The following is a 22,556-nucleotide window of genomic DNA, read 5'->3' as shown; positions in this document are numbered from 1 at the left end:
AGTAGGAAAAATTCATGGGAATATGCCTTAGAGAAGTCATATGTCAACTTAAAACACGAATGCTCTCAACCTTTCATAATATACCGTCGATTCAGCGTGAACGTGCGTGTGAGCTTTGTCATTCCAGTTTCATGCAACTCAAATAGAATCTGTTTACACGACTGCTTAGTGACCTATAAACACATCAGTGCAAGTTCCTTCTCATGTAACCATTCCTTCCAGATAACACTAAAATTTACACCTCACTCAAGATTTTGAAAAAAAAAAAGGGTGATTTATATTTTTAACGCACCTCTGCCGCATACTTAGCTACAACTAAGATAAGATTAGGATTTCAATCCCCTCGTCTATAGCTCGGATGGAGCTCCAACCGCATTTCATCCGCATACTTAGCCTTTGATTTAGGGATTATGATTTCAATCCCTTTTTTCATGGCCCGGATGGAGTTGTTTTTTTAATATTTTTTTTTCAAAGTGCGTATACAAATCACTTAATTTTGAGGTTACAAAAAATAAATCCGAGATCATGAATGCACTTATTAGAGTATCACCAAAATTCACAGGAATACAATCGATTTTCCTAATCACCTAGTGCCGTGCAATGGTCAAGCAGTAAAAAAAAAACATCATCAAATCCTTCGCTACAATTCACTGGTTTAACATGAGTGCTTAAAAATATTCACGGTTCAACCTACAGTTTCTCACGTCAAGTCAAGAGCAAAACTAAAAATGTTTCACAAAAATCATAATTTCATATCATCATTGGCTCCCATTAATCATCCTACTCAACAAAAATGCAAACAATGACTAAAACAAACTATATGCAAATAAACTAAACGATTAAGAATGCAACACAAACATAAACAATGCAATAAACTAGTCTACCCCCATACTTATCCAAAGCATTGCCCTCAATGCTTTAGAAACAATGAACAAAATGCATGAACAAACACACAAATGCAAGATGAACAAAAACACAATGAAAACAAAATTAACACTCCCCTGGTTATAGATTAGTCCTCTTCCTTCTTGACAGTATCAGCTGGGACAGCAACAGCAGACTGTGTATATCGGCAGGCTCGGAAAACTGGAATGAGAAAGAAGTAAAAATTAAATAAAACCAAAACCAAAACCAAAAATAAAATAAAAAAACAAGGGAAAGAATACTCGGTTGTCTCCCTGTAAGCGCTAAGTTTATAGTCTACAACCCGACTATGCAGAAGCAACCATCAAAGAGCGGCTGCCGCCCATAGAAAAAATCATATGACTCTACGTATGAGTTTTGATTTCCTTCGCCTTCAAGCTTGGCGTGATATTGACATGGAAAGCTCGTCAGTCCAACAACACTCGGCATGAACTTATTATTTTGGAAAGAGACTCCGAATCTAGGCTGAAGCTCATAGAGAATGGAATATGTTGGAGGTGGCGTCAATGGCAAGAAAGAATTTTTTAACGGTGTACATGGAACGACCATTGACGAGGTAAAATCTGTAGCCTTGTACGTGTCTTCCTCCTCCAATTTCACTGTTGGCTCATCATCACAAGATGATTCCTCAATTGATAGTTCTTCTTGATCTGGCTCAATTACTTCATTCTCTTGGCAGATTTCAGAAATAGGTTCTCTAAAAAGCGCAATCTGTTCATCCAGAAGACTCAAAGACTTGATGCGGCTTTCGAAGAACTGATTTATCTCTGTCTGTCGTCGCACCATGTTCTCCAACTGAGCCACATGATCCTCAAAATGTCCTATACACTCTTCTTGATTTTTGGAGTTGAATTGTGGAGGATATTGTTGACTCTAACCCTGCAGTAAAGGATCACAATGCCAATGGTAGTTGAAATCTGCCATATCATTTAACAATTGCACCGCACTATCGTAATCTCTGCTGAACAAGTGACTGTCAGTGGCCAAAGCTTCATAATCTACCCAACGTCTTGTTGGCGCATCCAAACCACCATAAAAAATCTGCACTAGAGTGTAATTCAAAAATTCATGGCATCGGAATTTGTTTGCCAAATCATTGAATCTCCGCCAAGCAGCAAAGAATGACTCTGAGTATTGTTGGCCAAACCTTGTGAACACCTGTCGATGATCCATCTCCAAGTACCTCACAAATAAGAAAATTTAAAAATAAAATAAATAATTAAACAAATGCAAGAAAAAAAAATCTAGTCTCAAGCAAATAATCTATCCTAATATTAACTAAACAGTCCCCGACAACGGCGCCAAAAACTTGACAGGCTAAATCGGTTTGATAAAAATCTACTGGCAAGCGCACCAGGTCAAGTAATAGTAAAGTGGACTGAGAGTCCAATTATCGATCCCACAGGGACTGCAGTCAATTCTCAAGAATTAATTATTTAGCTTAATCTAGACAAAAATCATAAAAAACAATTTGATTTAAATAAAATAAGAATTTATCAATGAAAACTTCTTAAGAAATAAAAATTAAAATAACTGAAGATAAAAATAATTAAAACAAAGACAACTAAGACACACGTAGGTACCAAACAAATCATGTAACATGTAGCCGATTCAGGACTCAAATTTAATCTTAAATCACGGGAATTCTCCTAATTTGTTCAAAGGTCTATTTCTAGAACAATCAAACCTATTCAAATGTTGATGAACTAATCCTTCGTAATTTTAATCAAATTTGAATGCATTAAATATTTATGAAAATTTAGTTTACACCCAAATCGCACACTGAAACCGAATTCTATTTCTAGTCGGTTTTACCATATGTTGATTATCAAAGTGATCAAAATCAATATCTCATCTGTCGACTTGGAATCAATTAACATGCAAGCAAACAGTTGATCATGCTATTCACAAGATAAATATAAATCCGACAATCAATAAAATAAAATCAAGTCTGAAAAATCCTAAACAAACATCCAAGTTTTCTACATGAATTTGTTCGCCTCAATCACGCCGTCTTGGTTGAAAATAAACTACTCAATAATTAAAACTAGAATTAAAAAATAAAATAAAGAAAAAAGAAGAAAAGAAAAGAGAAATCTTCTCTCCCAAGCCTTGTAGCCGCCTCCCTTGCGTTGTCTGCGTTCTGAAACTTTGGAACCCCTAAAAATATGATATCTCTTCTATTTATATGGTCCGGAACCCATACCAATTAATTTCCTTTCAAAACAAGGACTTTTCGAAACAAATTTGACACCGTACACTTACGGGCACAAAAATACGCAACATTACCGCACTTGCATAGATGCATCACGAACAAAAAGTGAAGTATATTACAAAAAGAGAAGTATGTTAGGAAATTATGCCGATGATATAGGAAATATTTGAGAAACTAACCTTCTTTTCTATGCCACTTAGAAAAATAACCTTCACTTTTTTATTTTAATAATTTTTACTATTTTATTGTATTTGAAGAGCCTTGACTAAGGGAATGCAAACAATAAAAATTAGAAATATGATATGTGTAAGAACTAAGAAATAATTGCTTACTTTATTTTGTAATCTTATTACTTGTTTTTTGGTTTTTCTTGTTAATGTTTGATTTGTTTTTAACTTTTTATTTAGTTTGATTGTGGTATCTTTTTTGAATAGTGTACCTAAATTACAAAAAATAACTAGAAGAATCTTTTCTTTATATTTTAAATTTTAAGTTTTTAACTATATGATTTTTTTGATTGTGAAAGAAATTGGAGTACTTTTGAGAAAAAAAATACTTGTTTACTTATTGAGTACATGAACTAAATGTTTGAATATATATTAAACATTAATATTTTTCTTTAATATAGATCCATGCAAGTAAAAAAATAAATTAGATATCGAACTAGTCTGTCCATGTTCAATTCAATGTTAATATCATCAACAAGAAGAAGAAAAAAATTAGTTGATGATCAACTTGCTGAGTGAAACAACTATGACATAATGATGAATTGTTTCAGTTACACTTCTCTCTCTCTTATATGATAACTGACACATTCTCTTCTTTCCTTCCAATTAGTGAAGTGGTTTATTTCGTGTTAGAGAAATTTATGTATCAATGTATGAATAAAGATTGATTAGACTCTAAATAACAAATAATCTAATTAAGAACCATATCAGATTAGCTAATGAAATCAACTAATCGTGATACAACTTTTTACACATGTTGAGTATAATAAGAATAAATTAAAATTGAAAGCTATACGTTTGAGGACTGTTTTTCGCTTAAGTTAGCTAACGATTCTGATTGAGATCTCTGACGAAGAGACTGACTCCTCTTCTGATAGAGTCAGTGATATGGAGATAAAGATGTTGGAAAAAAAATGTTAAAAAGTAAGAAAACTCCGTGAAGAAGAACTTTATTGGATGAAGTGGAGGAAATGCTATGAACTTAGAATTTTAAGTTCGATCTCATGTAGAAGAGTAACTATGAGCCCGTTAAGATTTTGTAGAGATTTTTTAAAATAAGTGATTTTTTAAGTTATAATTTTTGGTTTTTAAAAAAGCTTTTTTTTGATTTAAAAAGTGTTTTTTTTAAACACTTATTTGATTATCTAAACATTATATTAGCTGAAAAAACACTTTTTTTTTATTTTATTATTTTTTAGTTCAGTAATTTTATGTTTTAGGTGGGGAAATGTAAAAAAAATAAATAAATATGTTTTTAATTTTTTAAAGAGGGTGCGAAATAAACCCTTAAATATGGCTTCTTTTCTTTTTCTCTATTTGAAAATAGCATTCTTAGTTCTTTCCACCCCTTTCCCATCTCATCTCCTCTTCTGAAACTCTTCGATTTCCTTCTCCCTTCGCTGGGAAAAGGTGAAACTCAGCGCCGCGCCCTGAAAAACCCACGAAGAATTTCATCTCTCGAATCCTAAATCTTGGAAGAAAATTACCAGATAGTGCGAAATAAACCCTCAAACAGCCTTATTTTCTCATCTCCTCTTCTGAAACTCTTCGTTTTCCTTCCCCTCTCGTTGGGATAGGTGAAACTTAACACCCTGAAAAACCCATCAAGAATCCCATCTCCCGAATCTGAAATCTTTGAAGAGAATTTAAACGCAAGGGAAAATGTCGGCTGCCGGTAAGAGGAAATCTGATCGACCAACCTCTGCTCCTGTCAAGATTGCCCGTGTTGGTTCTGGTATATTTTTTTGACTTTTCTTTTCTTTTTAAATGAACATTGCATATAATATGAGAGTTGTAGTTATGTTGGATGCCAAGCATGTTTGCCGTTAGGGATATCTTCCACTGTTATTTGTATCGAGTGTCGTGCATTTGAAGTTCCACCACGCTGGCATTGCATGAGTGCATAGACATATATACTTCCATAATTGGTTTCCTGACTATATTATTTTTTTAGCATCGAGTAAAGCTGTGAGCAAGAAGCAGGGAAGTGTCGATAAACTTTTCGCCAAATACTCTGATAAATTTTCAGGCTTGATCGAGTGAGTTTTTATAGTTCAATTTACTGTGTTCTACCATGTGAATATAGCCAGGGCATGCTATGATTGTCAAGGATGTGGCTGCCCCTTTTCTATGGATGGAACTATAATATCACTTCCCCTGTGTTTCAGTATGATATATTGGCCATGTTGCAATTGTTTGAATCATTCGACACATGTTGGTTACAAGGAGAACAATGTTTTTACGTTCATTAACTTCATTTTATGACATGACTATATAATCGATTTAAGAAGAGTAATTGGAAATTACGGTGAGAAAAATAAAGGAATATCTATCATTTTGAGCTCCATGATAAATAGTAGTACTCGATTGCATAAGGAAGGATGAAACACCAAGTTTTTATGGCGAGCAAAAGGAACTGTCTATTCTATCTCTTATATTATGGGTAAATCTCAATGATATGGTTAATAGTTTCCAACAAATGATGTTTATTTGATTGGAAATCTGATAGATTATTACCAATAAATTACTAAGTCCATCTTGAACTTACATTTTTAAATTAGAACTCTAAGGATATGCACCTAGTGAGCGCATTTGTAGATGTATGTTATTTAGTCAAGTACAAACTTTTTGGTGGTTCACTTCCCAGAGTATTGTATAGATACCGTCCCAATAAGTTTAGCCATATAACGTGTGCTTTATGCTATGTATTCCAAAACTTAAAAGTTATTTTACCCTTTTTATCTGACGACAACATTTGATTTTAAAATAATTTACGTGATATCGCCAAATCACAGACGAATGAAATTCTAACATTTAATATTGTTGACAGTCCAGAAGGGATAGAAAAATTATGTTCAGATTTAAAAGTGGATCATACCGATGTCAGGATTTTGATGTTTGCTTGGTAAGTACCTTGTTGCTGAAAGATCTCACTACATAACCAGCAGTACTAGAATGTACCATATGTTGATATGGAACTGATCGCTCTCATATTTACCTTTTTAAGGAAATTGAAAGCTGAAACGCAAGGATACTTTACACTAGTAAGTTGCACTTCTGTTTAACCATTTACGTGTTATCTTTCATGTTCTTATCTTGGAATGCCGTTCTATTATATGTGCACCTTTTCATTCATTGGTCTTATGCAGTTTATGTGCAACATGTGTTGTTTCGATAAGTTGTGTTTTGTACACTTATTCTGGTGGGATTTTAATATATTGGTTTTTATCTTACAAAGCATGTGGTGAACCATTAGGATGTGTATTATCTTCTTGAGTACACAAGTCTTCTTCCTGTGCAACAGTCTACGTATCTTACAAAATAGTCAGTTGTTAGTTTCACTCTGTTTCTCTTCCCATTTTTCATGACTGAAATTCATACATTGTTTAACAGGTAAATATACAGGCAATGATGACTGTTTCATCCTTTCTCAATTTATTTAGGCACTCAATTAGATTGAAATAAAAAGTTATAATTATATGAAGACGAATATTTATACACAATCCACAATATGATGTTCCAATATCTATCCTTTCCCACATCCGATGGTAATAAAATATTCATTCAAGGTCATAAATGTAGTAGAAAGAAATTCTCTACAAGGTAAACACAAATATATTTAGTTTCATACCTGTGTCATGAGATGCTGTGGTTTTTGTTTGTAAATATCTCTGTTTATGTTGTTATTTACTCTACCAGACAACGTTTCTTTTTTAAACTACCATCGCCTCCCGTGCTTCTCAGGATGAGTGGCAAACAGGCTTGAAGGTTCTTAATGTTGATACTCTCAACAAATTGAAGAAAGCACTGCCACAACTAGAGAAAGAGGTAGCTTCCTTCGGATAAAATTCGCCATGTTTCTGCCACTGTGAAATCTGACCTAACTATCCTAATTTTGTTTATTGGCAGGTCTTGATGCCAGAAAATTTTGAGGATTTCTATATTTTTGCGTTCCGTTACCACCTTATTGGTAAACATTGGCTTTGGCATTACCTCCCTGAACATTTCAAGCAGTCGCAGAATTTTTCTACTGTGAACTTTCTCATGTTCTGTACTTTTAAATAGCCTCTCTTTTTAATTTTGGTGGATCTACTCTCTCAGACAAAAAGCAGAAGTGTTTAGACATGGAGACCATTTGCATATTACTAGATCTAATTCTAAAGTCTCAATATCAGCTACAAGTTACTGTCTTCATTGAATTTCTCAAGGTGGGTGCACATTGTCATATCATTATGTATTTGTTATTATAAAAAGAGGTTCACACACACAAAATGACTCGAACCCAAGACCTAGGTTGTAGAAAACCATCCGCTCTGCCATTCGGATATATTGTTGGCCTCAATTTACCTTTTTTCCCTGCGAAGCAAGTTCCACTTGACCTCATTAGTTTCTATATGATCTGTGTTTTTTCCCCTTACCTTTTTAGTTTCATCAAACTTATAATTTGCTATTATTTATTTCTTAAATTTATTTGAATATTAGATTCAGGAAGATTACAAGGTAATGAACATGGACCAATGGATAGGCTTCTATCGATTTTGCAAAGAGGTAATTCTCTCTTCTGTTGCGACTTGGTTTTCATTGCATCCTTGCGTATTTATTTTACATTTATATGATGTATTTACTTTCGTAGATAAGCTTTCCTGACCTTCAGAATTACGATTCTAGTGAAGCTTGGCCTCTAATCCTTGATAACTTTGTTGAATGGTTGAGAGAAAGATCAAATGTTACCCCATCATAAAAGTGGATCTCATGCAAACCCTTTGCAAGGTATCTTCAGAACCCTTTTCTAGTCTCAGATTAAAAACCATGAATTTTCTTCATCTTATTTTACACCGAAGGATGCAGGAACACTCACTTTTTCCGTGCACCTCATTTATTAATGACCCTTGAATCAATGTTTTGCTCGCAGATACTAGATCATAATGCTTAGCGTCGATACCTACCATGGAGCCTAGTTGCCGACCATTTTTTTACAGTTTGCTATTCTTTGAAGTCACAGTTTTGCTTTACTTCGGAAAATGAGGAGTGTGTTTACTGGCCCCATCTCTGACAAACATGAACAAGTTGAAACACAAATTTACAGTTGAGCCGTTTGCTGATGTTCAATTGAAATGACTCATTTTTGTTCTTTTGACCATGTTCTCAACTGAAATGGCAAGGAAATGATGCCTATTTTGTCAATTGAATTCTTACCGTTTTACAAGTTTCTCATTTGTCAAAATTACTAGAAGAATTGATCAAAAAGAAGCATTTGCTTCTTTTTGTAAAGATTGTTTACTCAAAACCTATTTTGTAAGAAAGCCAATCCAAGAACAACAAAACAAAGTAAATAAACACAAGCACAAACTTCCAACCACAATGAACAGTAATTGATACTGCAAACATAATGCTACTCTAGAAAACAAAATATATGTCATTGGCATGGCCCGGAGCTCTCCCCAAGAACCAGGCTGATTTCATTGAATCATCTTCAGCTATGGTGCATCGACATGATGATGCAATTTCTACAAAATACGAAGTTAAGTTTGTTAAACTTCAAAAGCCTTTGGGGATATTTTGCCAAGACACTTGGTTTTGACAGCAAGTGAGAGTTTTCTGCACCAACTTCTACGGCATGTGACGCGCCACGAATGAATCCCTTTCTGACCCCCCTTTGCACTTGAGTTGTTTAAGGTTTGGTTCGTCGAATTTCTTGTCATGCAAGAAGCATTTTATATAATATTCAGGAAACTTTAACTAAGACAATCACTTTGTTACCTTTTATTTGACATCTCACTCAAAAAAAATGAACAATGTAAAGAAAACCAAATGTGCACTCGAACCTATGGATCCAAATCTGAACTCACATTCAAAGAGACCACAACTTCGACGCTGCAAATCGAAAACATACCAGAAGATCATAAGTTAGCAAAAAGATTTTAAAAGATCAGCAAAATACAAGAAACAGAATATCATATAGATCTGTGAACAATAGACAGTACCTGTTTTCGAAATTTTCCATTTATAATCACCACCAACAGCCCAAAAGAAGTACCCTCGAAGTCCAATAGCTCGAGCATAACCTATTTTTACCGCCACTGTTTTGGTATCATCGTATCCAATCCATATATTCCCTGCCACAGAATATACTGACACAGTCTCCATGTCATGTACTACCTTAGCCTTATGATCCTTATTATACTGCACTATCTCGGCATAAGTCAAGACTCCGGTTTTATCCGGTCCCGGTCCCACATCGACCGCAGGTGCACCGATGAAATATGATCTTGGGTCCTTGAGCTGCCATGTCCTGCCGTACAAGGGCAAGCCCATGATCAACTTGCTCAGTGGCACACCTGATCGGATCCATGACTGAACCCCGTAGCTCGTGCTCACGATACTTTTCGAGTCGTAGAGTGCTGCATTAGCTCCAGTTAGAGTAGGATCCCAAGCACCATGGTAGTCATAAGTCATCACATTGATCCAGTCCAGGTTCTTGGTGATAGAAGCAGAAGGGTACGATCTTGGCGGGCCGGAGAGATCAGCCGAGTAATACACCGCGGCAGAGAGGAGGAGCTCTGCCCTGCCGGTGGCTTTCGCTTCCTTTTCGACCTCCACACGCCACTCATCTAGCAAATGTGATAGGTTCTCCATATCCTCGGGGTTCTGCGGAGTCTCCCAGTCAAGATCAACCCCATCGAACCCAAATTTTCTTGCTACTTCTATGCTCGAAAGTATGAAATGCCAACGAGAGGACGAATCCGCCACCATACGCGAGAACAGAACGGGGCCTTCTGCTGCCCCTCCGACAGAGAAAATGGTCTTGACTGGTGGATTCTTGGTATGAAGAGTTGATGTGAAGTTCAGAAGCAATGGAGCTTCTTGAGTTTGTTCTATGTCGAACTTGAAGGTGACATTGTTTGGTGTGAGGAATGCGTAGTATACATGAGTAAAAAGCTTCGTGTTAATGGAGGATGGAGAGAAATTTGATGAAATCCATGAAGGATAATAAACACCTTTGATTGCTTGAGAAGATGAGGAAGATCCATTGACAGTATATGATGTGAGAACCATTAAAAATGTTGCAAATGTGCAAGTTTTCTTGCTTATTGCCATTGTTTTCCAAGTTATGCTCTGAATATCTTGGGTGATATTTATAAAGAGGTAACATGTACCAATGATGAATCTAGGATTTGGATACTCTTATGTTAATGTGTCAAATAAATTTGAAAAAAGTTGTCAGATGAATTAAGACGATAAGATAGTAACAATATGATCAACTGATCATTTTGTGTAAAAAATGCACAACACATGATGCTTTATTTTCGGTCAGTCATCCAAATTCATGAATCAAATGCCGTATGATAGACATAGACGGGTCAAATTAAGTTCAAAACCATATACGTGCTTTGCAATTTTAGTCGATTATATTGTCAAATTTCACGTGTAACACATCCTCACTCTTGATAAAAAAAAACTATAATTTTCAAAAATTAAAATATACATGACTAAAACTAATTTGGCAATATCTACGTACAATACTAAAATCACGAACAAACAAATATAAAGGCATCGAAATCATAATTTTCTCATATTATGAAATATGTGGCAGCATCGAGTTAATATTGTGAAGATTATAAGATGCATGTTAGAAATTAATATTTAATTAATCTTTTCCATTTACAAAGCCGTCCCCTGCCCTTCATGATTGTACAAGTAAAAGTTTAGACTTGTTCAACAGACATTGCAAAATAAAATTGAACAAGTGCGTTGCTAGCTAGTGGAATTTTCTGGGTGGAGTTTTGTGACATATTCAAAGAAAATACTTTATCTATGTATATTTAAAACTTTGGTTACTCAAAAGTCCAAAAAATATACTTAATTACTAAAAAAACCATCAAAATTCGTAAAATATATAAATATGCCGAAAACAAATTTAATAATTAACTCATTCACTAATTTTATTACTTTTATTTCGTGTTGATTCGTATTTTTTTCCTACCTTTTTCCCACGATGGATGATCGATTCATTACTATGGTTTATTTTTTCACACGTCTTCTAATTTTTAAAATTTTAACTTGAAAGGATTAGTTTTATTGAATCGACCACCACATGTTATATGAAAGAATGATCGATATATGAATACGAAGAATATTATTATTTTAAAATAAAATTTTACAAATATTTATCAAAATATGTTTTCCAGCATATTTAAAAGAATTAAATATATAATAAAAAAACAAGTCTACTTAAGTTAGTATCAATATTTTGTGGTAAGTTGCTTAAAATGAAGAGAAATTCAAAATCAATTCACCTTAAAAATTATGAAGATTATAATTTATATGGCGATTATTGATCACCATTTATTCCATTAAATAATTTAATATATATATAAGTAATTTTTTTATAATTTTCACCAATATCCTATTTGATATTAATTCATTAATGTAAAAAATGCCGCCCAAAGACAAAATTTTGCATTTGGTCGACATTAGATGGAAGTTTCCTCGTGTTGGAATAATTAAGACTAATGTCAAAAAATAATATATATAGTGGAAGGACCACCATTAAATTACATTTTTAATATTGATTGAATAGATGTTTCAAAACTATATTAATATATATTATTAATTTTGCTTAATTATTTATTAAATATACCCCCCTCCCCCCGCCCCCACCCGATTAATTTGTATGTTAACTGTCTCCGAATATAATAAACGTGGAGGATATAAAACGAAAAACTATGCCTTTTAATGTTTTACTCATTATATATTAGACTCATAATTTTTTACAAGTAGAACGACTCAATGATTCATCTATGTATCGAGCATTAAGAAATAATACTTAATTACATCAATGACAAATCAATTTAGGAGAAGGTGCGAACTACCATTTGGAAAAAAGTGGAACGTACAATAATAATTAATCCATAACCTCTAAGCATAACCAACAACTATGGTTCAAAAAAACCCGTCGCAAAACCGGAGTTTTTCGTTCACTTTGATGAGTTCCGCTTATTTTTATTTTGAATTCAGATGATCATTGATTGTGTTGTATTACAACATAGAAGTGTTATTCCGAGTGTAACATAGACAACCGTCTTGAACTGTTTGATAACCGATTCAAGTCCATAATTATTATTTTAACAAGTGACATCATGAAATTAGGAAGGTTTTCATTTTTTGAAAATAACCCGGTCAAAGTTAATTTTTTTTAAAAAAATATTTATTTTTTTAAAAAATAAGGACAAACAAGGGTCTGTTTTCAAACTGGTTCCATGAAATCATGGGTTGGCTATATATCCTTGTTTAATGTCTCTATTTTTTGTTTTCTTTCTTGCAGTTTTCTCCAGGCCTCCTGAGCAATGCAATGGTTGGGGCAGAGCTCCTGGCTATTGGCTAAATCAGGAATTTTATGTCTGGAAAAACCAATTTAATATACATCATTCATGTAAAAACAAATTATTGATGAAAAATTAATGCCTCAAGATACTAAATTTGATATCTAACATAATATTTCAATCAAAATCTACTATTTTTTTACTCAAGTTATCGTAAAATTTAATTGTCCCACATAAAAGGGGTAGGAAAAGACCCTATAGTCGTGGATACACTTCTTGATAATAGAATCCGGGTTTCTCCCTGTCAAAAAAAAAGAATCCGGGTTTCTCTTAATTTGAAAGTCTTTACTTAATAGGTTTCACGATAATCAAGTTCCAATCCAATTAAGCCCGTAGGGAAAATTCCCATCTTCTGTGGAAAATGCCCATTTAATATAATTATGATTTTACGTTGGAGAATTCAATTTCACCAGGTCATGTCGAATTAGAACTATATTGAAATTTAATTAAAATTTTAGGGATTCAAACGTGAGGTATAGGAAGAACGTGAAGTTTTATATAAAACGGTGTCTAATAAACAATTCTGTAAGTCGGAAAATCTCAAAGCTTATCAATGAAAGAAAGACTTCCTAGTTCCTATAGTATTTAATTATTACATACAAATAAATTGTCAAAATATGATAACTTGAAAATTTCATGAGGCCCAACACAAAATCACGTCCATTAATTAAAGAATAATGCTAAAGATACAACCAATATATCGTACAACGATATTTACAACAATTATATCGTGATATTTTGTTATTATCTCTTGAGATTTTGATATGATATCGTGAGATTTTGCATTCAATGTATTGTGAGATTTGATAAATTAAAATTTTGTATTGAATTTTTTGTGGTGTAAAAATTGTTGTACAAATTTGGTTGTACATGTAGCATTAATCTTAATTAAATGTCATGTTACCAAATTCCAGGTTCATTAAATTAAAGTCATGCATTGAAAAAGATGTAATCGAACAGAGTCGAACTCTTGAACGTTCGAGTTTGGTTCGTTTATAATCGAACCAAGTTCGAGCTTTATTTAACGCGTATATTCATGGATCACGACATTATTCGAGCCTAAAAAAACTTAATAAATATAAATTATAAATTTAAATATTCATTAAATTTAGTAAAAACTACATTTGATATTAAAAGAAAAATATAATATATTCTTATTAAATTTTTTAATTTTATTTTAATAATAGATTTTTATATATTTGTCATAAGTAAAAATGAAAATCTATAAATCAAATATAAAAACTATTGTTTTTTCATCTAAGAGCTGACTCACGAACCTACTAACGAACATGTTTACGAGTTAACGAGTCGAATATCGTAAAGCTCGAGCTTGGTTCGTTTATCTTAACGAGCATATATCACTCATTAAATGAGTTTTTATCGATCGAATTTCGAATAGCTCACGAGCGGCTTGGTTCCTTTACGTCCCTATGAAAAACATTTTTAAAAAAATTAGATTATGTTATGTGTACATAAAGTGTTACATAGATGGTTACAAGCTTATGCTAAATTAGGAAATTATCCCAAAACTTTTTAAAAAATGTTTCATTTCAAACCACAATTGTTTGTTTTGCTAAAAAAATCTTTTACAAGATTCAAATTAAGTGTAAAAAATACTTTAATAATTTTTTTTACAAGATTCAAATTGAGTGTCTTAATTATATATATGATATGAATTTTCCCTTTTGGAATAATAATTTTCCCTTGGTAATTGTATACAATGGTATATATTATTTAATTTTAATTTTTCAAAATTTGATGAAAAATATTGTGATCTCTTAGTGATTGCATACACCAATATATATATATATATATATATATATATATATATATATATATATATATATTTAAAAAATTGAATTACATCGTTTTCAAATAGCTCAACTTGATTGGCCTAGTACCAAAAAAAATATTAAACTAAAATCATATCGTTTTATGTAATCACTAAGAGATCACAATATTTCTCATCAAATTTTTAAAAAATTAAAATTTACTCTTTTTAATATTAAACTAAAGTCATAAATATTATTCAAAAAGTGAAAATCTCTATTATATAATTAAGACACTCAATTTGAATCTTGTAAAATTGGACAATAAATAATAGGAAAATATATTTAAAAATTCATAATATTACTTTTCAGCAAGAAAAACAATTGTAGTTTGAAAAGAAACAATTTTTAGAAAGTTTTGGAATAATTTTCTAATTTAACATCAGTGTGTAATCCTACAACACTTTATGTACACATAACATCATCCTATTCTAATTAATTTGACATCTTTAAATTTTAAATTATATTAGTTGATGGCATGCAAATTAAGGATCAAAATAATATAATATACACATAATATATTATTCATAGTTTTAATTTTTTTCAAATTCTTGATCTTTCATTTATTGCTGCAGCTAATTTTTTTTTAAACCGGAACTTGTAACTTTATTAATAATGAATATCAGTCATTACAAGATTGACCACCCAACTCGAAAAATTCTCACATACTCAACAAAAAATTTTAGAGGAAGAACAAGCAAAACTCGTTAGGGAGTATGTCATAACATTGGCAGATCTCCGAACATGAAAAAACGACACTATATCAAGATCCGAAATCAAAGATTTAACCTCTCAGGCATAAAGGCCCACATAACTCAAATCACTAGCTGACTTCATGACTGCTTGCACTGTCTGTAGTGAATCGGAAACGATATGCACCTGCATGAATCAGAATCCTTTGTCTTGAATTAGCTCGAGTCCTTCTTTAATGGCAATCAACTCCCCAAGGACGACTGATCCAGGCATGAATATAGATTTTCCAAATGCTGCCACCGGTTGCCCCTCATGGGTACGCACTATACCACCAACACCACAGAGTTGATGCTATTCTTGGACACTTCAATGTCTAGCCTGTAGTGCCCAGCCGATGGCCCTTGCCACTGAGTCGGGGAAAAGACATATGGCCAGGACAGGAGCAGAGACGGACTTATTGAGTGGGCTAGACTGGCCACTCAATTTTTAATAGTACTAGTTATATATTATAAAGTTCATATGAAATTTAATTAGTCTATTAAACAATGTATAATCATAATAAATTCCAAGCAAGCCTATTAGAAATTTAGGTAGCTCACTAAAAAATTTTATACTAATAATATAAAACTCAAGTTAGTCAATTTTATATTTAAAAAACATAAGATATTTATTAGCAATTTACATCATATTATGCTCTCATTCTTCAGATATTTCAATATACTAGTAAACAGCACGTGCGATGCACATGGTGACACTTTGTTTATATAATATAATATATTTATTTATTATATTTTATAATTATTGAGATTTTCACGGTCTCATAATAAAAATCAAATAAACTTTAGTTTTGTTCTTTTCAAGATTTATATTCTTATATTTTTTTTAATTCTAACTTTTTATATTAATATCGTAAGTTTTAGTTTTTTCTTTGTTCTTTTCAAAATTTATTTATCTATTTGATTAACTGCAACTTAATTAAGCCACAAACTAAAATTTAACTTATTCTTATATATTTTTATATTGCCTAACATTACATAAGGTGTAAAATAAATAAAAAAAATTGTGAAAAATAAAAAATGGTTCTTTTCATAAAATAATAATTAAAAAATAAATTATGTAATGGTATTAATGGACGTATTAGTTGCAATTTAATAAAGGTGTATAATGTATTTATGGATATTAATATTTACATATAATATAATATAAATATTTATTTACTTTTATGTCTTAACTAAAATGTTGTTTTTACTTTTATATCTCTATATATTTTTATACGACCTTACTTATAGTGTAAATAAAATGACAAAGTTGTTATTTTACAATGGTAAAAATTTATCCTTTTATTCATACTTTTAGATAGGGAATGTAATAGATTATTAAATATACATGAATTTTTTTTAATAATTTCAGTAAATATATTTTTTATTTTCCAAAAATATATAAATTATTCACTTAATATATCAATTTTTATATTTTTAAAGCATTATGTAGAAAATCTTCATATATACAATGAATCGAAATAATACACAATCTAAGAACAAAATAAAAAAATTAGAGTGAAAATATTTATTATGTTAATTGTTTTAGATTGAAATAAAACAAATCTAATAAAATAAATATTTATTATCTTCAATAATTTTAATAAATAGAAATTTTTATTTTCCAACATCTAATCATTTTTATGTTAATCGAAATAGTACACAATCTAATAAAATAAATATTTATTATCTTTAATAATTTTAATGAAAAATACATGGATTGAATGAAAAAAAATCATATAATAACATATGAAATTTATGTATAACAAATTTTGTGACAATATGACATAATTAATAGTAGAAAGAGAGTAAAATAGAAGTTATAGTCTAATGAATAAATTTAAAACGTGAAAAAAAAATTAAAATAAAATAATATAATGAACAAATTAATTAAAAAACTATTAATTAATCTCATTATTAATTTAAATAAAAATAATTTATATTTAATTTTTAACAGTATTGCTGCTCAAATTTTAATAACAAATGAAATTTATTTTTAACAATTTTTGTGACAATTTTGACACAATTAATAGTAAAAAGAGAGTAAAGTGGAAGATATAGAATTAAATAAAATTCATTTAAATGGAAGTTATATGTGAGAAATTATTACACCTAATTGTTTTGTGTTTTTTTTTTTCATCTTTGTCCTTTTTTTTGTCATTTTACTTATATGAACTCATTATTATCTAATTTATACATAACAAAAGGATAAACATGTATATAGACAATGAACAAACTTTACTCCTAAATTCATACTTTTATAGTAACATAAATTTTTTTGAAAATACTATATAAGTTTTACTATAATAATTTATTTATTTTGCAATACTTTTTATTAATATATATATATATATATATATACACTATTTGAAACAAATTTGGATTTTTGAATTTTTTTCTATTTATTTAAAATATTTTAGTCTAACTGTTACACACCATAAGAAATTTGAGCAGCAATACTGTTAAAAATTAAATATAAATTATTTCTATTTAATTTAATAGTGAGATTAATTAAGTGTTTTTTTAATTAATTTGTTTATTAGCCTATTTTTTTTCTTCTCATTTTAGATTTGTTCGTTAGCCTATAACTTCCAATTTACTCATTATTATATAATTTATATAGAACAAAAGGGTAAATATGTGTATAGACAATGAAAAAACGTTACTCCTACATTCATACTTTTATAATAAAAAATAAATTTTTTGAAAATATTATATAATTTTTACTATAATCATTTATTTATTTTGCAAGACTTTTTATTAATATACTATTTGAAACAAATTTGGATTTTTGGATTTTTTTCTATTTATTTTAAAATATTTTATCATAATTTGTCAAAATGCTATATAATTTTTACCATAAATATTTATTTATTTTTCAAAACTTTTTAATATAAATTTTTGGTTGCAATAATCTATTCCTTGATCGAATATTATTACAAAATTTTATATTGGATTATTGAAAATACATGGATGAAATGAAAAAAAATCATATAATAACATATGAAATTTATGTATAACAAATTTTGTGACAATTTGGCACAATTAATAGTAGAAAGGGAGTAAAGTGGAAGTTATAGGCTAATGAATAAATTTAAAATGTGAAAAAAATTAAAAAAAACAGGCTAATGAACAAATTAATTAAAAAAATAACTCTTAATTAATCTCATTACTAATTTAAATAAAAAAATAATTTATATTTATTTTTTAACAATATTGCTGCTCAATTTTTTTTATGGTGTGTAACAGTTAGACATCCGATTTGTGTCATTTAGTAGTCAATAAATATTTGAATTTTTTTCACCTTTCAAAAGTAAAATAGTTTACATTAAATATTAGTCAAATATTGTGTGTGAAATTTTATATTATATAATATACATAGTTTATCAATAATTAACTTTGAGGTAATAATTAGATATAAATGAAAAGTTAAATCCATATTCATTACTATGCAATAAATCACCTCTTAAGGTTTGACTAAATTTTTAATCCTTTTTTGCCCTTGTTTTTTATCTCATTTTTCCATAATTGCCCATAAATATTTTTTGATTCCTACACAATTTGGGGGCAAAGTTATAAATTCACAATGAAAAACTTTGCCCACCATTCATACTTTTATAGTAGAAATAGATGTAAACACCAAAAGTCGTACACATAAATCTATATCATAAGAAATAATATAAATCACTTGTTATTATGATCTAATTTTGTTTTTGATTTCAAAAATCACATTTAAATTTCACAAAATTTTAATGATAAAATTTCTTATATATTTTCGTATTCCATCATTTTTTAGTTTGCATTAAATTTCAAGTTTTCATTTTACTATATTTATGTTTTGTAGTGACAAGAAATGAAATTTTTCATTGAAAAATTGCATAGATTGTTCAAAGTAGTTTATTATCCTTTAAAACAAACTTTTGTTTCGATCATTTTACAATATTTTTTATATTTTTCCAATTATATATTAAATTTATTATATACCTTGATGTATTAATTTTATATCAATATTTTTTTTCTCAAAAATAAGTTTATGATTTAAATTTAATTTAGCACCCCCTCGTTCGAATTTCTAGATCTGTCCCTGGCCAGGAGCAGTCCAGATCCTGCTTCTCCTGTTGATAATCTTGTAGCACCATCTGGCCCTTTAAAGTGGCATTACGTAGCTCTCGATCTTCCTTGCAATGCATGACTCTACATCTCTCGCTCCAAATGGTCCAAGTCTGGCAGACGAACTCCTCTACCCGTCTACGGTCCGACACAGTCATCAGCCTTAGCCACATTTCTCTCGTGTCAAGTCGCATGCGCACAATGCCTAATTTATTCCCATACTTCATTAGACTTCCAGAATCGCTTCATAGTCGGGCATAAAAATAAAGCATGACAGGTTGTATCCCTGAATTATTACGTAAAGGACACCGATCCAATGCTGGAACATGATGATTGATGCGAGGCAAGATTAACCCCAGTAGGAATGATATAATGAAACACTCGTCAACAAAACACACGTGTAAGGGATATCATGGTTCATAAAAATTATCAGAATCAGATGTTGTCACTAGGTGTTGACAACATCCTACACAACATGCAGCGGAAAAACGTGAATAGTAACAGCAAACCAACAATAAAAATACTCAAGAGTAAATATGCACAATTACTAAAGTAATAAAAAGTTGCACATACAAATATATTCAGATGTTGTCACTAGGTGTTGACAACATCTTCAATAACACCTTGATTACCATGCATCAGAATTTTTGAAAGCATGAATAAAATAGATAAGCAACCAAACAAATCAGACTCAAATATTTAAGCAAGAGTATGAGTATGCAGCCTCAGGACAAAACTTTCACTAGAAAATAATCAAAGAGTTTTACAAACCCTAAAACTAGTGAATTATTGTAAAAATCAATTTTCTCAAAACATGTGAGAAAATAAAGAATAAAACAAATAAACCAACTCCTAAAATTCTACTGAAGGTAGACAAGAAAATCAAGAGAATAGAGTTGGCCCTAGATGCCAAAACACGAGAGCAAAAAGGCTTTCAATCTTCGATCTTCAATCCTCAATCAACATGCTCTCAAACTCTTCACGGCATCTACGGAAAATAACTTCAACAAATAGACAAGGACTCTTCAACGTGAAAGCACTCCAGAAAGTCGAGTTCCTTGTCTTCTACACTTAAGCTCTCTCGTCTCTCTCTTTTATTTTGTACGCTGAAATTCTCATCACGGCTTGATCTATATTTTCTGCGCTCTCTCTCGTTTTCTTCAAGCCGCCTCAATCTCTACACCCTCTTCTTCTATTTAAGCGTGTCAGCTTATCTCCAAAAAAACTTGATCATATTTCCTTTCAAACTTGAACCAATCTACAAAGATAAGGAAATAATATTAAGTTAGGAGATAAAGATATATTATGATAAGTGCATAATATCTCCTAAAAAATAATCAAGTAAATATTTAAGCTATTTAAGATATATGAATATCTTATTCTATGATTCAATATAAAATAATTCCTATTTAAAATATCTCAACCAATTAAATAAGATATTTAAAAAGATTTAAACTTTAAGTCCAAGAAACCATATTTTAAATCTAGGAATATTATATTATCTCAATTCAAATCAAAACTATTCCTAGTTTAAAATATATCAAGCATATAGATAAGAAACACAATTTTAACTAATAATCCTAGAAAGGCAAAACACAATATTATAATCTTTCAAAACATGGAAAGATATCAAGGAATAATTATCCTTTCAATCTCCCCCTTTTTGCCTTTCTTGACAAAACACCTAAAACCAATTCAGCAACTCCCACTGAATATTAATTCTCAGAACTCCCTGCGAGTTCAAACTTCTCAAATCAGTTCTCCCCCTGAATTTGATCTTTTAATTCTGAGTGTTGTCAAGGATGTTGGCAACACCTACACAAAACACTTGGCAAGATAAAAAAATACTTAATACATTTTCAAAAGTGAATCACAAAACACATTTAATCAATTCAGCACACATCACAACTCTCCTGAATATCAATTCTCTCCCTGAAGACGAAAATACATTCTCCCCCTTAGTCAAAGCTTGGATGTTGTCGAGGATGTTCCCAACATCTCCTTACAACACTTAAGTCAGGGCAAAAAAAAAAAAAACTTAGAACAAATCAGAGAGTCATAATCAAACAAGCTAACATTGATTAGAACCAGATCAGAGCAAAAACATAAAGACAAATCAGAGCAGAGCAAAATAAATCACAAAAAATTAAACTTAATGCTCTGTGATGATCTATCATTTGCTTCGCCAGAACTAGCTTCTTCTCCTTCAGAACCAGAGTCACTATCTTCTCCATCAGAGCTAGAGCCACCAGATTCAAAATCTTCTCCCCCTTTTTGTCCAGAAGAGGTACCTACACCAAGAAAAATTCGATATTAAGACATAAGAGATTCATAGTAAGCAATGTCTTCTTTGGCTTGTAAAATCTTCTGTTCAACATGCAGCATCTGGGATTGAATAAAAATAGAATCCCGTTGTTGAAGTAGGAGGAACAAATATGGCAGTGGCAGGGGAGGTGTTGGCAACATCTGCCACAGCATCTGCAGTAGCACCTGTTTCTGACCAAGGTAGGTCCAATTTCATGTTACGTCTAAGTAATGCTGGTGCAAGATTCAGTACCTCAACAACAGCAGATAAAGGATCATCATCATGGTTTTCAAAATATTGAGATACTAGCACAACAAATATCAAAGAAAGAAACATGAGCATGTAAGATACCAACCCACAGTTTGCATATTGCATAACTGTAGTAAAACACAAGCTTTCCTGTTGGGATCGGTTCAGAGGGTAGAGGGGGGGTGAATACACTCTGAAACTTATTTTCTTTTTTTTCAAAATGATCAAGTGAAGTTTAGTTCACTTAATCTGTTTTCTCAACTTCTAAAACGGTTTGAACAACTTAAATAGTGCGGAAATAGTTTAGAGGTTTTAGTGATGCAAAGACAAGTTATAACACGATGTATGAGCAATATATAAGATAAATATGCAGTAAAGACTAAGGCACGATTTATGGAAGTTCGAAGGCTTAATCCTTCTACGTCTTCCCTTCTTCCACTTAGGAAGGAATTCACTAGAAGACTTAGGTTATTACAACGTCTTGCAATACACCCACTTCAGACTTAGAACTTATCCAATGCCTAATCCGAAACTCCTAGATTTACACAGATAAGATTCTCAGTTCTTATCAGACTGGTGGAAG

At 31.0% G+C, this 22,556-nt stretch overlaps 2 protein-coding genes across 4 annotated transcripts; one reads left to right on the top strand and one right to left on the bottom strand.

Annotated features, from left to right (window-relative positions):
- The first annotated feature begins 4,707 nt into the window (after nt 1-4,707).
- Nucleotides 4,708-8,581, top strand: LOC140890405 (uncharacterized). 2 transcript variants are annotated; one of them, XR_012152184.1, is made up of 10 exons: nt 4,708-5,101; nt 5,321-5,405; nt 6,197-6,271; nt 6,374-6,410; nt 7,111-7,194; nt 7,276-7,336; nt 7,468-7,574; nt 7,849-7,914; nt 8,035-8,136; nt 8,279-8,581. XR_012152184.1 is itself a non-coding variant. In XM_073298169.1 (10 exons), the coding sequence occupies exons 1-9, from the start codon at nt 5,029-5,031 to the stop codon at nt 8,105-8,107; spliced, it is 696 nt and encodes a 231-aa protein (XP_073154270.1). In that variant the 5' UTR covers nt 4,708-5,028; the 3' UTR covers nt 8,108-8,136; nt 8,279-8,575. The 2 variants fall into 2 exon arrangements, 1 of the variants encoding a protein (XP_073154270.1); XM_073298169.1 differs by having other exon boundaries at nt 8,000-8,136; nt 8,279-8,575.
- Nucleotides 8,582-8,675: 94 nt separating this feature from the next.
- Nucleotides 8,676-10,457, bottom strand: LOC140892998 (nod factor hydrolase protein 1-like). 2 transcript variants are annotated; one of them, XM_073302065.1, is made up of 3 exons: nt 9,351-10,457; nt 9,192-9,240; nt 8,676-8,873 (listed from the first exon to the last, which is right to left on the bottom strand). In XM_073302065.1, exons 1-2 carry the CDS (start codon nt 10,420-10,422, stop codon nt 9,218-9,220), a joined length of 1,095 nt encoding a protein of 364 aa, XP_073158166.1. In that variant the 5' UTR covers nt 10,423-10,457; the 3' UTR covers nt 8,676-8,873; nt 9,192-9,217. The 2 variants fall into 2 exon arrangements, with proteins under 2 accessions (XP_073158166.1, XP_073158165.1); XM_073302064.1 differs by having other exon boundaries at nt 8,676-9,240.
- Between the last annotated feature and the right edge of the window lie 12,099 nt (nt 10,458-22,556).

The sequence above is a fragment of the Henckelia pumila genome, chromosome 3 (assembly GCF_033568475.1).
Source record: "Henckelia pumila isolate YLH828 chromosome 3, ASM3356847v2, whole genome shotgun sequence".
NCBI lineage: Eukaryota > Viridiplantae > Streptophyta > Magnoliopsida > Lamiales > Gesneriaceae > Henckelia > Henckelia pumila.
Note: the sequence above shows the minus strand (reverse complement) of the source record. Positions and strands in the feature narration are given on the sequence as shown.